Source organism: Pristiophorus japonicus, chromosome 15 (genome assembly GCF_044704955.1).
Source record: "Pristiophorus japonicus isolate sPriJap1 chromosome 15, sPriJap1.hap1, whole genome shotgun sequence".
NCBI lineage: Eukaryota > Metazoa > Chordata > Chondrichthyes > Pristiophoridae > Pristiophorus > Pristiophorus japonicus.
Window position 1 is genome coordinate 4,876,588 of NC_091991.1, and position 15,392 is coordinate 4,891,979.

A 15,392-nucleotide genomic window follows, 5' to 3' on the forward strand; every position below is an offset into this window, starting at 1 on the left:
TGGTGGGGGACTCTGTGATGGTCGGGAAGACGCCAGTATTGCAGCTGTATTGGAACGGCTTGGCTAGGAGAGCAACTATCTGTGGTGCAGATGCCTTCAGCACTACAGCCGAGATCTTGTCAGGACCTGTATCCTTTGTGGGCCCAGTGCACTCAGCCATGTCTTATGATCACCTGAAGTAAACCGAATTGACTGGACGTGGGATTCTGTGATGGTGGGGACCTCTGGAGGAGACCGAGTAGGTTCATCCACTTGGTATTTCTGATTGAAGACGCTTGTAAATACTTGAGCCTCGTCTCTTGCACGCGTGTGCTGGGCTCCGTCTCTTGCACGCGTGTGCTGGGCTCCGTCTCTTGCACGCGTGTGCTGGGCTTCACCACAGTTGAGGATGGGGATGCTCATGGAGCCTGGTTGGCCACCACCATTCTTGACTAGATGCAGTAGGGCTACAGAGCTTGGCTCTGATCCACTGATTGCACTTCACTATATTGCAGGTTGGCACCAGCTTGCGAGTACTCTAATGGCGTCGGAGTGGTAAGGATGGATATCACTGTCAGGGTTTTTCTGTTGGGGAATTTATGAGCCTGATGCAGGGAATGAACGTTTCTGGTTTTATTTTAGGAGGTCCTGCTACAATGGATAAAGCAACAAAAGCAATTACCAACTCTGAAATTGTGTCTATCTCCAAGAAGATTACCATGCTGGAAATGCAGGAGCTAAATGAACGGCAAAGAGCAGAGCATGCTCAGAAGATGTACGAACATGTACGGAACACACTAAAACAAGTTGATGAGCGGAACTCTGAACTTGAAACGAAGTTCTCTGAAGTATGTTGTTCTTGTTTTTCTACATGTGTTTTGTGTGTGTGTGCGCAAAGCAATCTAATGGGCTTGATAGTATTCTGGTTAAACGCAACAAATACACACACACTACTTTAATAAATGCTCAGCAGGTCAGGCAGCATCAGTGGAGAGAGAAACAGAGTTAATGTTGCGGGTCGCTGACCCTTTGTCAGAAGTGGAAAATGTTGGCGATGTAACGGGTTTTAAGCTAGCACAGAGACAGGGCAGGGGAGGAAAGAACAAAAGGGAAGGTCTGTGATAGGGTGGAGGCAGAAGAGATTAAATGAAAAAAGGGATGATGGTGCGGGGGAAAAAAGAGATGGTAATGGGACAAGTAAAGAAACAAAAGATGGGACTAGAAAAGGTGTAAATGGGAATAGCAGAATCACCAGCAACAGCTGCCATCCGAAGAAATGGGGGCGGAGGTTATGATCTGAAATTGTTGAACTCAATGTTGAGTCCAGAAGGTGTAAAATGCCTAATCCAAAGATGAGGTGCTGTTCCTCGAGCTTGCGTTGAGCTTCATTGGAACAGTGTAGGAGGCCGAGGACAGATCGGGAGTGGGGCGGAGAATTAAAATGACCCGGGAGCCCGTACCACCATCGCGCAGCCCGGCACTCCGTCTCGGTGGCAGGCTGTAGCCACGGCACCCCTTAGCCCTGTGGCCCAGTGGTGGCTGTCACCCGCCCCCCCGCCATTAACGGACTGGGAAGGGTATTGAAGCGAGTAGCGCCCCCGAACCCGCCCCAAAGGGAAGGGAAGGGAAGTGGAATGCACGACATTGTGCTCTACTTCCCGTGAGGGATGGTAACCGGGATTTTGCAGCCGGGGAAGGATTTCCACGCCGGGCACAGGAAGCTCCGCCTCACCTTAGTTACCAGCCCCAAATGGGGCATAACTGAATTTCACCCTCGTTATATATTAACCTTTCCATTCAGAGTGTGAATGTGTGCATTTTTATCCATGTGTCCATTTTGCAATATTTCAATTGTTTTTTTATTAACCTTTAAAACACAATTATTCTCTCCCACTCATTTCCAGGTAACTAAAATAAACCTGGAGGCCCAGAAGGTTGAACAGAACCTGAGAGACGAGCTGGCCAGCAGTGTAAGCAAAGCAGTGAGTGATGCAGATAGACGACGCATCACCGAGCTGGAGAGAAATGAATCTGAATTAAAAGTGGAGGTGTCCAAGTAAGTTAATAGTGCACAGAAATGAACTTGGCATTTTAGCTGCAAAGTGTCATTTTGGTTATTTTTTGGTTTGCAAAAAGAGAGGATGAACTGTTTTTCGACCCACTTCCCCTCTCCATTCCCCACTCTGCTACTCCATGTTGGTGTCTATCTCTAATGGCTGATCTGTATCCTAACTCCATTTACCCCCTTGGTTCTAAACCCTTGATACCCTTGTCTAACAAAATATATCCACCTCACTTTTTCAGTTGACCCCCCATCATCAACTTTTTGGGGGAGAAAGTTCCAGATTTTCACTTATCATCATAGGCAGTCCCTCGGAATCGAGGAAGACTTGCTTCTACTCTAAAAATGAGTCCTTAGATGGCTAAACAGTCCAATACGAGAGTCACAAACCCTGTCACAGGTGGGACAGACAGTTGTTGAGGGAAGGGGAGGGTGGGACTGGTTTGCCACATGCTCTTTCCGCTGCCTGCGTTTGGTTTCTGCATGCTCTCGGTGACGAGACTCGAGGTGCTCAGCGGACGCACTTTCTCCACTTGGGACGGTCTTTGGCCAGAGACTCCCAGGTGTCAGTGGGGATGTCGCACTTTATCAGGGAGGCTTTGAGGGTGTCCTTGAAATGTTTCCTCTGCCCACCTGAGGCTCGCTTGCCGTGAAGGAGTTCCGAGTAGAGCACTTGCTTTGGGAGTCGACCTCAACTCCACTTTCCCACCCGATCCCCATATCCCTTGATTCCCCTAGAGTCCAAAAATCTCAACCCTCTGAGTGAAGAGATTCCTCCTCATCTCAGTCTTAAACGGCCAACTCTTTATCCTGAGACTATGCCCCCTTTCTGTGACGGACTGCTTCCTGACATCACGCCTGAACAGCCTAGCTCTAATTTTAAGGTTATGCCCCCTTGTTCTAGACTCCCCACACCGGAGGAAATAGTTTAAAAAAAATCTACCTTTTCAATCATCTTAAACACCTCAATTTGATCACCCCATAGTTTTCTATACTTAAGGGAATGCAAGTCGTGTCTCTGTTTTCTACCCTTTCAAGTTATATCCCTGTAATCGAGGAATTGACACCAGTTGGAAAACAACCAGAGTGAATGTCAACAAAATAGTGCGACGTTTATTAGAATAAAAGAAATGAAAAATAAAATTGTATTAGCCCCATTAACCAATTTGCAAGCATCAAACCATCGCCCAGTCCCAAGCTCACCCAGGGTGGCCAGATGGAGAGCTGGAAAAGCAAGCAGACACAAAACTGGAATTTTAACAATTAACCCCTACAGTGCTCCACCCTCAGCACATACAGTGAACCCCTCAATCAGTATATCCGCAGACACTGGCCCATGCAATATATTGACTGCATAAAAATAAACAAAATACTTCCACAGTATGGCAAGAATCAATTTCTAAAGGCTCGGAGGGTGGGGGGGTGAACAGTTTCCCAACATGTACCATCGGTGCAAACTGGTTAATGAAGTGAAAACCGCTGTATTTTACAATCAGCAAGCGAGTGTATAGAGTAACATAGGAACAGGAGGGGGCCATTCTGCCCCTCGAGCCTGATCCCCCATTCAATGGGATCACGGCTGATCTGTGACCTAACTCCAGATACCCGCCTTTGCCCCATATCTCTTAATACCTTTGGTTAACAGAAGTTTATCAATCTCCGATTGTTAATTTAACATTGATCGAGCATCAATTGCCGTTTGCGGAAGAGAGTTCCAAACTTTTGCCCTTTAGAAATGTTAGAAATGTTTCCTAATTTCACTCTTGAAAGGACCGGCTCTAATATTTAGACTATGCACCACCACCCCCCCCCCCCACCTCCACCACCACCACAGTCCGAGACTCCCCACCCCCCATCCCATCCTAGACTCCACACATATACACACACACACACACACACACACACACACACACACACACACCATCCTAGACTCCCCAACCAGCGGAAATAGTTTCTCTCTACCTACCAAATCTGTTCCCCTTAATGTCTTGAAAACTTCAATCATGTCACCCTTAACCTTCTAAACTCTAGAGAATACAACCCTAATTTGTGTAATCTGTCTTCATAATTTAATCCTTGGTGTCAGGGTATCATTCTGGTAAATTCATTCTGCGAGTCAGAGTAGGGATTGCAGGATAGCTCAGATGAATACGTGGCTTGAGCAGTGGTACAGCAGGGAGGGATTCAAATTCCTGGGGCATTGGAACCGGTTCTGGGGGAGGTGGGACCTGTACAAACCGGACGGTCTGCACCTGAGCAGGACCGGAACCAATGTCCTGGGGGAGTGTTTGCTAATGCTGTTGGGGAGGAGTTAAACTAATATGGCAGGGGGATGGGAACCAATGCAGGGAGACAGAGGGAAACAAAAAGGAGACAAAAGCAAAAGACAGAAAGGAGATGAGGAAAAGTGGAGGGCAGAGAAACCCAAGGCAAAAAACAAAAAGGGCCACTGAATATAAAGGGGCTGCAGGAGGGGTCAAAACTAAAAATCATGGTTTAAAAACTAGTATTAAAACACTCTACCTAAATGCACGCAGCATTCGAAATAAAGTAAATGAGTTGACGGCACAAATCATTACAAATGGGTATGATTTGGTGGCCATTACAGAAACGTGGTTGCAGGGTGGCCAAGACTGGGAATTAAACATACAGGGGTATCTGACGATTCGGAAAGATAGACAAGAAGGGAAAGGAGGTGGGGTAGCTCTGTTAATAAAGGATGATATCAGGACAGTTGTGAGAGATGATATTGGCTCTAATGAACAAAATGTTGAATCATTGTGGGTGGAGATTAGAGATAGTAAGGGGAAAAAGTCACTGGTGGGTGTAGTTTATCGGCCCCCAAATAATAACTTCACGGTGGGGCAGGCAATAATCAAGGGAATAATGGAGGCATGTGAAAAAGGAACGGCAGTAATCATGGGGGATTTTAACCTACATATCGATTGGTCAAATCAAATCGCATGGGGTAGCCTGGAGGAGGAATTAATAGAATGCATACGGGATTGTTTCTTAGAACCTACAAGGGAGCAAGCTATCTTAAATCTGGTCCTGTGTAATGAGACAGGAATAATAAACGATCTCCTAGTAAAAGATCCTCTCGGACTGAGTGATCACAGTATGGTTGAATTTGTAATACAGATTGAGGGTGAGGAAGTAGTACGCTCGTTTGAGACACTATGTTTAAACAAAGGGGACTACAGTGGGATGAGGGCAGAGTTGGCTAAAGTAGACTGGAAACACAGACTTAACGGTGGCACAATTGAGGAACAGTGGAGGACTTTTAAGGAGCTCTTTCATAGTGCTCAACAAAAATATATTCCAGTGAAAAAGAAGGGCGGTAAGAGAAGGGATAACCAGCCGTAGATAACCAAGGAAATAAAGGAGAGTATCAAATTAAAAACCAATGCGTATAAGGTGGCCAAGGTTAGTGGGAAAATAAAAGATTGGGAAAATTTTAAACGACAGCAAAGAATGACTGAGAAAGCAATAAAGAAAGGAAAGATAGATTATGAAGGTAAACTTGCGCAAAACATAAAAACGGATAGTAAAAGCTTTTACAGATATATAAAACGGAAAAGAGTGACTAAAGTAAATGTTGGTCCCTTCGAAGATGAGAAGGGGGATTTAATAATGGGAAATGTGGAAATGGCTGAGACCTTAAACAATTATTTTGCTTCGGTCTTCACAGTGGAAGACACAAAAATCATGCCAAAAATTGCTCTTCACAGGAATGTTGGAAGGGAGGACCTTGAGCCAATCACTATCACTAGTGGGGTAGTGCTGGACAGGCTAATGGGACTCAAGGTAGACAAGTCCCCTGGTCCTGATGAAATGCATCCCAGGGTATTAAAAGAGATGGCGGAAGTTATAGCAGATGCATTCGTTATAATCTACCGAAATTCTCTGGACTCTGGGGAGGTACCAGCGGATTGGAAAGCAGCTAATGTAACGCCTCTGTTTAAAAAAGGGGGCAGACAAAAGGCAGGTAACTATAGGCCGGTTAGTTTAACATCTGTAGTGGGGAAAATGCTTGAAACTATCATTGAAGAAGAAATAGCGGGACGTCTAGATAGGAATAGTGCAATCAAGCAGACGCAGCATGGATTCATGAAGGGGAAATCATGTTTAACTAATTTACTGGAATTCTTTGAGGATATAAATAGCATGATGGATAGAGATGTACCGATGGATGTGGTGTATTTAGATTTTCAAAAGGCATTCGATAAGGTGCCACACAAAAGGTTACTGCACAAGATAAAGGTACGTGGAGTCAGAGGAAATGTATTAGCATGGATAGAGAATTGGCTGGCGAACAGAAAGCAGAGTCGGGATAAATGGATCCTTTTCGGGTTGGAAATCGGTGGTTAGTGGTGTGCCACAGGGATCGGTGCTGGGACCACAACTGTTTACAATATACATAGATGACCTGGAAGAGGGTTCAGAGTGTAGTGTAACAAAATTTGCAGATGACACCAAGATTAGTGGGAAAGCGGGTTGTGTAGAGGACACAGAGAGGCTGCAAAGAGATTTAGCTAGGTTAAGCGAATGGGCTAAGGTTTGGCAGATGGAATACAATGTCGGAAAGTGTGAGGTCATCCACCTTGGGGGAAAAAACAGTAAAAGGGAATATTATTTGAATGGGGAGAAATTACAACATGCTGCGGTGCAGAGGGACCTGGGGGTCCTTGTGCATGAATCCCAAAAAGTTGGTTTGCAGGTGCAGCAGGTAATCAGGAAAGGGAATGGAATGTTGGCCTTCATTGCGAGAGGGATGGAGTACAAAAGCAGGGAGGTCCTGCTGCAACTGTACAGGGTATTGGTGAGGCCACACCTGGAGTACTGCGTGCAGTTTTGGTCACCTTACTTAAGGAAGGATAAACTAGCTTTGGAGCGGGTACAGAGACGATTCACTAGGCTGATTCCGGAGATGAGGGGGTTACCTTATGATGATAGATTGAGTAGACTGGGTCTTTACTCGTTGGAGTTCAGAAGGATGAGGGGTGATCTTATAGAAACATTTAAAATAATGAAAGGGATAGACAAGATAGAGGCGGAAAGGTTGTTTCCACTGGTCGGGGAGACTAGAACTAGGGGGCACAGCCTCAAAATACAGGGTAGCTAATTTAAAACTGAGTTGAGAAGAAATTTCTTCTCCCAGAGGGTTGTGAATCTATGGAATTCTCTGCCCAACGAAGCAGTTGAGGCTAGCTCATTGAATGTATTCAAATCACAGATAGATAGATTTTTAACCAATAAGGGAATTAAGGGTTACGGGGAGTGGGCGGGTAAGTGGAGCTGAGTCCACGGCCAGATCAGCCATGATCTTGTTGAATGGCGGAGCAGGCTCGAGGGGCTAGATGGCCTACTCCTGTTCCTAATTCTTATGTAAACCTACGCTGCACTCCCTCAGAGACCAATATATCTCTCCTAAGGTAAGGTGCCCAGAACTGCTCACAGTACTCCAGGTTTGGTCTCACCAGGGTTTTGTATGGCTGCAACTTAACTTCTACCCCCTTGTACCCGAGTCCTCTAAATATAAAGGTCAGAGTGCAATTCTAACTGTATATTTATTTAACAACCAGAACAACTTGCATTTATATAGCAGCTTTAACATAGAAAAATATCCCAAAGTGCTTATGAGGCATAACTTTTTTTAAATGGACAGCAATCGACAGATGGAGATATTAGCGCAGGCGACCAAAAGCTTGGTCGAAGAGGTAGAGAGAGGTGGAGAGGCGGAGGGATTTATGGAGGACTGTGGGGCATGGTGACTGGAGACATGACCATCAATGGTGGGATGAAAGGATGGGACATGCACAGGAGGCCGGTATCAGGGGAGCGGGGAGCTCAGTCGGAGCTGACATTGTCGCACTGGAAAACTGTTTAAAAGACAAAGTGGTTTCCTACTGGTTTCTTCTGACCCTTAATTAATTGAACTCCAGATCTGTTCAATGCAACTTCACCTGTAATTGACCTCAGAGAGGTACAGCAATTCGACCTTGTGTCCTTAAAGGAACAAACTAACATACCTGGCTGAACGTTAGTTATGTTCTGTCTATCCATCTGGGACCTTGGTGAACAACGGGACCAGCAGTGAGTCTCCTTAACCAAAGAGATTTAAGAATTGAGAAAGAAACCGAGGCAACAGCTTAGAAATAAATAGGATGAATTTAGAGTCAAATCAGGTACAGAAAGAGAAATACGGAGAGACGGAGAGACGGAAAGGATAAGTAAGATTTTTTTTAATTCTCGAGGAACAATTTACTACCTGCAAGAGTGAAACTCCACAGTTTACATTGTTCCCTTTCTGTGCCAGAGAGGTTAACTCTCATAATTAAAAAGCCCTTATTATGTTAAGTACTAGCCCTAACTTTCTGCAGCAATTAATGTAACAGTTTCCTGGAACCCACAGGGGAGGTTGAGGGTGAGCTGCCATTTTCGTGAGGGTAACGGCAAATCGTCCAGCAACTCACAGGGTATCTCTTCCTTGCTGCAAATTGCTGGACGATTTACACACTAATAACGATGAGCTCCATTAAACTCACGTTGTCATGGAATTCTAGCCCATCGTGTGTTACCCTAACCAGTATTGCTTATGTTTAATGTAATTTGAAGGGTGTGTGTGGTCTGAAAGGAACTGTCTGGAGCAATGCAGCTTTCAATTGCATTATATATAATATATATATGTATATGTGTATATATATTATTTATATGTATATATGTGTAAATATATATATGTGTAAATATATATATATATATAATATATATCTATATAATATGTATATGTTTGTATATATAATATATATATATACACAACGTTAACTACATTCATGGAATTTCTTTAATCATCAGGTTGAGGGATGTTTCGGATGTAGCGAAAATGCAGGTTGCAGCCTTGGAAGCTCGGCAGCAATCGAGGGAGAAGGAGGTAGAGGCCCTTAGGAGGCAAGTGCTGGATTACCAGGTTAGGGCATATTTTGCTTTTTATATTTAAAAATAAAAACTATTCATCGACGCATTACCAAAGTTACGTGTCAGATTTTGCGCTAATATTTTATATGGCTACTGACCGATCTTTAAACACAAGTTATTTGATTGGTCCGTTTTTTTTTTATTGTGAATGGAAATGTTTTCTGAAATACTGACACAAGTGTTAACCTGAAATAAAAACAGAGAATGCTGGAAATCTCAGCGGGTCAGGCAGCATCTGTGGAGAGAGAAACAGAGTTAATGTTTCAGGTCTATGAACCTTCGTCAGAACTGGAAAAGTTGAAGATGTAACAGGTTCTGAAGGAGGTGCAGGGGCCAGGAAAGGGGGAGGGGAGGAGAGAACAAAAGGGAAGGTCTGTGATAGGGTGAAAGGCAGGAGAGATTAGAGAGACAAAAGGGATGACAGGCAAAAATGAGATGGTAATGGGACAAGTTAAACAGAAGGTGAGTCTAGACGGGGTGTGAATCATCACTAGCTGCCGTGGGAAAGAGGAAAAAAGGGAAAAAATCTGGGCAGAGGTTATGGTGCAAAGTTGTTGATGCTGACTCCAGAAGGCTGTAAAGTGCCTGATCGAAAGATGAGGTGCTGTTCCTCATTGTTAGGCAAGTGTTGGCCTGTATTTTATTTTGATGTCTTGCTTGCTGGTGAATATAACACTTGCAGAAGTGGACTGTTTTTTAACAGTTGGTTTATTTCAAAAGTTTATATTTTGCACATTATCACTGCACAGTTTACGCAAAAACACAAAAAGAGCTGTGTTTAAACTTACACTTCCAAATTCACATCACAATGGACTGCTTGACGAGTCCGATATTCCCACATATATTCAATCTCTCCTGAGAATTTTAACAAGAAGCGCATACCTTATTATGTAGCCAAACTCCTCCCTTTAAAACAAATACATTTATTATCCATCAACATCATTGTGTATTTTCTTCACCTACGTCAAAAAAAAAAATCAAAAACATTTGCCAGGAATTTGCGGTCAGTGACGAAGCAAAGGCGTTTGCTGCTGGCTCCAAAGTAAGCTTCGCACAAGGTCTTGCGAACTCTGTGTCGAGATGTTTGGGTTTTCCGACGTGTAATTTAAACCAATGGAGTATAGTGGGGGATCCCCAGTGCGAGCTGCTGTGACATCAACAGGCTGTCTAAGCAGCCAATCAAAACGCAGAATTCTCGCACAGCAAACAAGGAAGTGGGTAAGCTCTTAAAATTCTAACTTTTAAAAAATGTTAGAGCAAAACAAAGATTGGAACCCTCACGTGGGGAAAAGGCAAACCTGAAATAAAGATGAACAAACTTAATACATTTTTATTAATTTGGATAAATTTGACACCACACAAAATTAAAGTTAGTTTTTCAGGCCCCTAACCTTTGTTTAGCAGTCAATACACTGTTCAAACCCCAGTTACACCTAATCCCTTTGAGTCTAGCTTGTAGAAACATAGAAAATAAGTGCAGGAGTAGTCCATTCGGCCTTTCTAACCTGCACCGCCATTCAATGAGTTCATGGCTGAACATGCAACTTCAGTACCCCATTCCTGCTTTCTCACCATACCCCTTGATCCCCCTAGTAGTAAGGACTACATCTAACTCCTTTTTGAATATATTTAGTGAATTGGCCTCAACAACTTTCTGTGGTAGAGAATTCCACAGGCTCACCACTCTCTGGGTGAAGAAGTTTCTCCTCATCTCGGTCCTAAATGGCTTACCCCTTATCCTTAGACTGTGACCCCTGGTTCTGGACTTCCCCAACATTGGGAACATTCTTCCTGCATCTAACCTGTCTAAACCCGTCAGAATTTTAAACGTTTCTATGAGGTCCCCTCTCATTCTTCTGAACTCCAGTGAATACAAGCCCAGTTGATCCAGTCTTTCTTGATAGGTCAGTCCCGCCATCCCGGGAATCAGACTGGTGAACCTTCGCTGCAATCTCTCAATAGCAAGAATGTCCTTCTTTAGTGGGGAATTTAACATGGTGATTACTTCGGAAGAGCCGAGGTTTTCGGCAGTTGTCATGATTTGAGAGAATGGACTGATTGCCGGCTCTGTGGGTGGGGGCTGGGGGGTGCGCACAGTGCAGCCAGTGTAAGAGCAGTGAATAACTGACCGCAACTTCAGGATCTCCGCATTGGACTGCGCATGCGCTAAATGCTGAAGTTGTAGTCCGTTTCAAAGGCGGAACAACGTTCATAGTCATCAAGGCCACAAATCCCGGGCCATTTTCTATATAAAGGTACGTTTTCCCTTTCTTAATCTATCCAGAATTTAGCAGTCATCACTGCTTTTCAACTGTAATTCTTACCGAATGCAATATGGGTAAATGAGGATTTTCTGAATTTCTGTCGATTAACTACACACAATAACACATTCCAGAGTGATTCAGGGTTTATTTTTGCCATTTGTACACTTTAAGTGATATGTTGGCACCTTGCAAAAGTGGTAAGGAATAATTATTTACAGGTGCGTTTCGAGTGCCTGATTTTTTTGGGGGAGGGGGTGTCGGTTCACCTATCTGTAGCGATGGAAGATTACCTCTGCATGGTGTAACCATGAGTATCTAAACACTCACTCCCTCCACCACCGGCGCCCCCTGGCTGCAGTGTGCACCATCTACAAGATGCACTGCAGCAACTCGCCAAGGCTTCTTCGGCAGCACCTCCCAAACCCGCGACCTCTACCACCTAGAAGGACAAGGGCAGCAGGCGCATGGGAACACCACCACCTCCACGTTCCCCTCCCAGTCACACACCATCCCGACTTGGAAATATATCGGCCGTTCCTTCATCGTCGCTGGGTCACAATCCTGGAACTCCCTCCCTAACAGCACTGTGGGAGCACCTTCACCACACGGACTGCAGCGGTTCAAGAAGAGGGCTCACCACCACCTTCTCAAGGGGCAATTAGGGATGGGCAATAAATGCCGGCCTGGCCAGTGACGCCCACATTCCCCCTCAGCATTAACGTTCTTAAGCAAATTACTGCGGGTGCTGGAAATCTGGAATAAAAACAGAGAAAATGCTGAAAAGCACTCAACAGGTCAGGTGGCATCTGTGGAGAGAGAGAGAAACAGTTAATGTTTCAGGTTGCAGTGGAGCGAATGGAGAAGCTGGGATTGTTCTCCTTAGAACAGAGAAGGTTAAGAGGTGGAACAGACACGATGGACCAAATAGCATCCTTCTGTGCTGTATCATCATCATCATCATCATCATAGGCAGTCCCTCGGAATCGAGGAAGACTTGCTTCCACTCTTAGAATGAGTCCTTAGGTGACTGAACAGTCCAATACGAGAACTACAGTCTCTGTCACAGGTGAGACAGACAGTCGTTGAGGAAAAGGGAGGGTGGGACTGGTTTGCCGCACGCTCCTTCCACTGCCTGCGCTTGGTTTCTGCATGCTCTCAGCGATTAGACTCGAGGTGCTCAGCGCCCTCCCGGATGCACTTCCTCCACTTAGGGCGGACTGGTCTTTGGCCAGGGACTCCCAGGTGTCAGTGGGGATGTTTCACTTTATCAGGGAGGCTTTGAGAGTGTTCTTGTAACGTTTCCTCTGTCCACCTTTGGCTCGTTTGCCGTGAAGAGTTCCGAGTAGAGCGCTTGCTTTGGGAGTCTCGTGTCTGGGATGGTTCTGATGGAAGGTCACCCACCTGATGTGTTAACTCTCTCTGTATCTCGCTCGCTCGCTCGCTCGCTCTCTCTCTCTCTCTCTCTCTCTCTCTCTCTCTCTCTCTCTCTCTCTCTCTCTCTCTCCACAGATTCTGCCTGACCTGTTGAGTGTTTTTCAGCATTTTCTTTTTTTAAATGAACATTCTTAGACCCAATGAGCACCAAATCCAGCAAAACAAAAGTCGTTAAAAATTGCCGAAAATACCTGGTTATAATGGCCGCCGTGGCTGTGCATTGTGTAAATGTCTGTCGCCGTCTTCTTCTCATTCAGGCGCAGTCCGACGAGAAAGCTCTCATTGCAACGCTGCATCAACACGTTGTCGCCTTGCAGGTGAGTGAAGCCACTGCTGTGAGCAAGCTGGAGGCATTTGCAAGCAAGCTGCAGAAAATGGAGGCCTGCAACCTGCGGCTGGAGCAGAAACTGGATGAGAGGGAGCAGGCCCTCTTCTACGCCCGGCTAGAAGGCCGAAACAAGGCCAAGCACCTGCGGCAAACTGTTCAGTCCTTGCGCAGGCAGTTCAGTGGGGCCCTGCCTCTCGCGCAGCAGGAGAAGTTCTCCGAGACCATGGTGCAGCTGCAGAACGACAAACTGAAGATCATGCAGGACGTCAAACATGCCCAAGAGGAGAGAGGAGCAGCTGAGGACAAGGCACTGGAACTGCAGCTCAAACTGAAGGGACTCGAGGAATTGATGGGATCATTAAGGGATGCAAAAGGAGCACAAAAGGTTGGAAAGTTTTAAAACCTAATCTGGTTAGAAAATTGATGATTGTTGTTCCTTGATATTTATAATGAACTAACAGACCTCCTGTGTCATTGCTCGTGGGGTGTCAGCGAATATATTGAAGTGTGACTGGAAGTCATTGTGACACTTGGAGGAAGTGCACACTAGGTACAAGACTTTTAATGTGCCAAGTGAGTATTGACGCCACCGTGTCAGCCAATAGATGGAGGTGGGGCAGGACTTGCAACAGTCTATTTTACAGCAAACGGAACTCATGACCAAAACTACAGCAAAGTCTCCTGATAATAGCAGGGTTATTTCACCAGCAAAATGCAGTGAGTGGAGGATAGTTACACAATACAAATTACATGCGTAAAATCAATCCCACTCACTCACAGCGATATAGTCTGCAGGCACGATTGGCGGGGGAATTACCCAATCATCTCCATTCTGGCCGGGACATAAAGTCACTTTATACCTTTTGTGGTCAATCCTCCATACTATAATACATGGGGACTCAGAACCAAGTGTAGTCTTCAGGTGAAGTGGGTTTAGAGAGCAGGGAATAATTTTAAAGTCATGCATTCTGTTAATTTTGTTCCACATGCTTTAATTGGATATTATTTATAGTCAGATACAAAACATGCAGTAATTTGGACAGCGGTGAAGTAGAATTGATTGGAGCACAGAAGTTTCCCTACAGTACAGACGGAAGTGCTGGGAGATGCAAAGTTAAGGCGCCACAGTACCATCAGTGGTGGGAAGGTGTAATTACAGCATGACAAGTTTACATCGACAGTTTCCATTCTAAGTATGGACGTACGAATTTATAATGAAAATAGTGAAACAAAGTGCAACAAAAACCTAACAACAGGAAGTTAGGTTTTGTGGACAGGAGGTTGTAGTTACAGATAATTGATTAATTCAGTTGTACTTGTTAGCATATTTAATTTGCTTGAAGGTTTCTAGATTTTACAACTAGGCAGATAATTTATAGGCATGCCACTTTAGACGAGGGTGTTTTCAAATTGTTGGTTTGGTATTTTTTTCCCCAATTTCAGTTATTGTAATTTTTCTGTGCCGTTGCATTCACTTTCTTTTCAATAGGTAACCGAATGGCACAAAAAAATGGAGGAACTCCGTCTCCAAGATCTCAAAATGAATCGAAGTATAAACAAGCAAAAGGAAGAAATAAAATACTTAAATAATATAATAACTGAACAGGAACGCACCATCAACAATCTGGAGGAAGAAACAGTTCAACAAAACAAGGTGACTATCATCAACCTGTGACAATCATTGGAATTTCTAGATGAAAGACTGAGGTCCATCTAGATTACCTTCTGCCATCCTGGTAGTCGTTGACACAACGATAATGGTGTTATTGGCTAATCACAGCGATTGATCTCTATCAATGAGTCTACAACAGACCCAGACAGGAGCTGAGGAAAACCCCCAGTGGGGGAGAGCTTTGGTAACCAGGGGTCCACTGTCCCCTGTTTACCCCCCCCCCCCCCGAGCTCGCTGCACTCACCACATGCCAAGTCTCTCATTACTCCAACACTATCACAAAAGATTACTTTCTGATTTGAATGAATCAATACTAACTGCTTCCGCCATCTGTTTCATAGATTGACCACTCGCTTTCTTTATCCACATTTTCACAACAGTTCCATGAAGAGCGGCAGATGGCCTGGGACCACCGAGAGTTGGAGCTGCAACATCAGTTGGATACATACGAGCATCAACATAGTGAAGTACTGTGTGCGGCTCAAAAGGTGGATGTGTTCTTTGTCTTGTACATAAAGCATGTAAAACTTTAGGGGGTAGAAATTCACCTCTGCCTAAAGCGGGGCGCACCTACTGTTTTTGAAATGTTCTGGTCGCCGCAATGGATGCAGTGGCCTATCCGTCGAAATTAAGCTCTTCGTGGGTTTTTTTCCAGCGGGGCTGAAGTGGGGGCGGAGT

The 15,392-nt window shown here is 44.8% G+C and overlaps 1 protein-coding gene across 9 annotated transcripts in view; it reads left to right on the forward strand.

Annotated features, from left to right (window-relative positions):
• The window catches only part of cep290 (centrosomal protein 290), a 158,007-nt gene that overhangs the window by 82,789 nt on the left and 59,826 nt on the right, over positions 1-15,392 (forward strand). For all 9 annotated transcript variants that reach the window (XM_070900076.1, XM_070900077.1, XM_070900079.1 and 6 more), the window contains 6 exons: positions 622-827; positions 1,884-2,035; positions 8,897-9,008; positions 12,972-13,427; positions 14,532-14,696; positions 15,095-15,202. In XM_070900076.1, the coding sequence (XP_070756177.1) occupies positions 622-827; positions 1,884-2,035; positions 8,897-9,008; positions 12,972-13,427; positions 14,532-14,696; positions 15,095-15,202 (1,199 nt within the window). The remainder of the gene's footprint in view (positions 1-621; positions 828-1,883; positions 2,036-8,896; positions 9,009-12,971; positions 13,428-14,531; positions 14,697-15,094; positions 15,203-15,392) is intronic.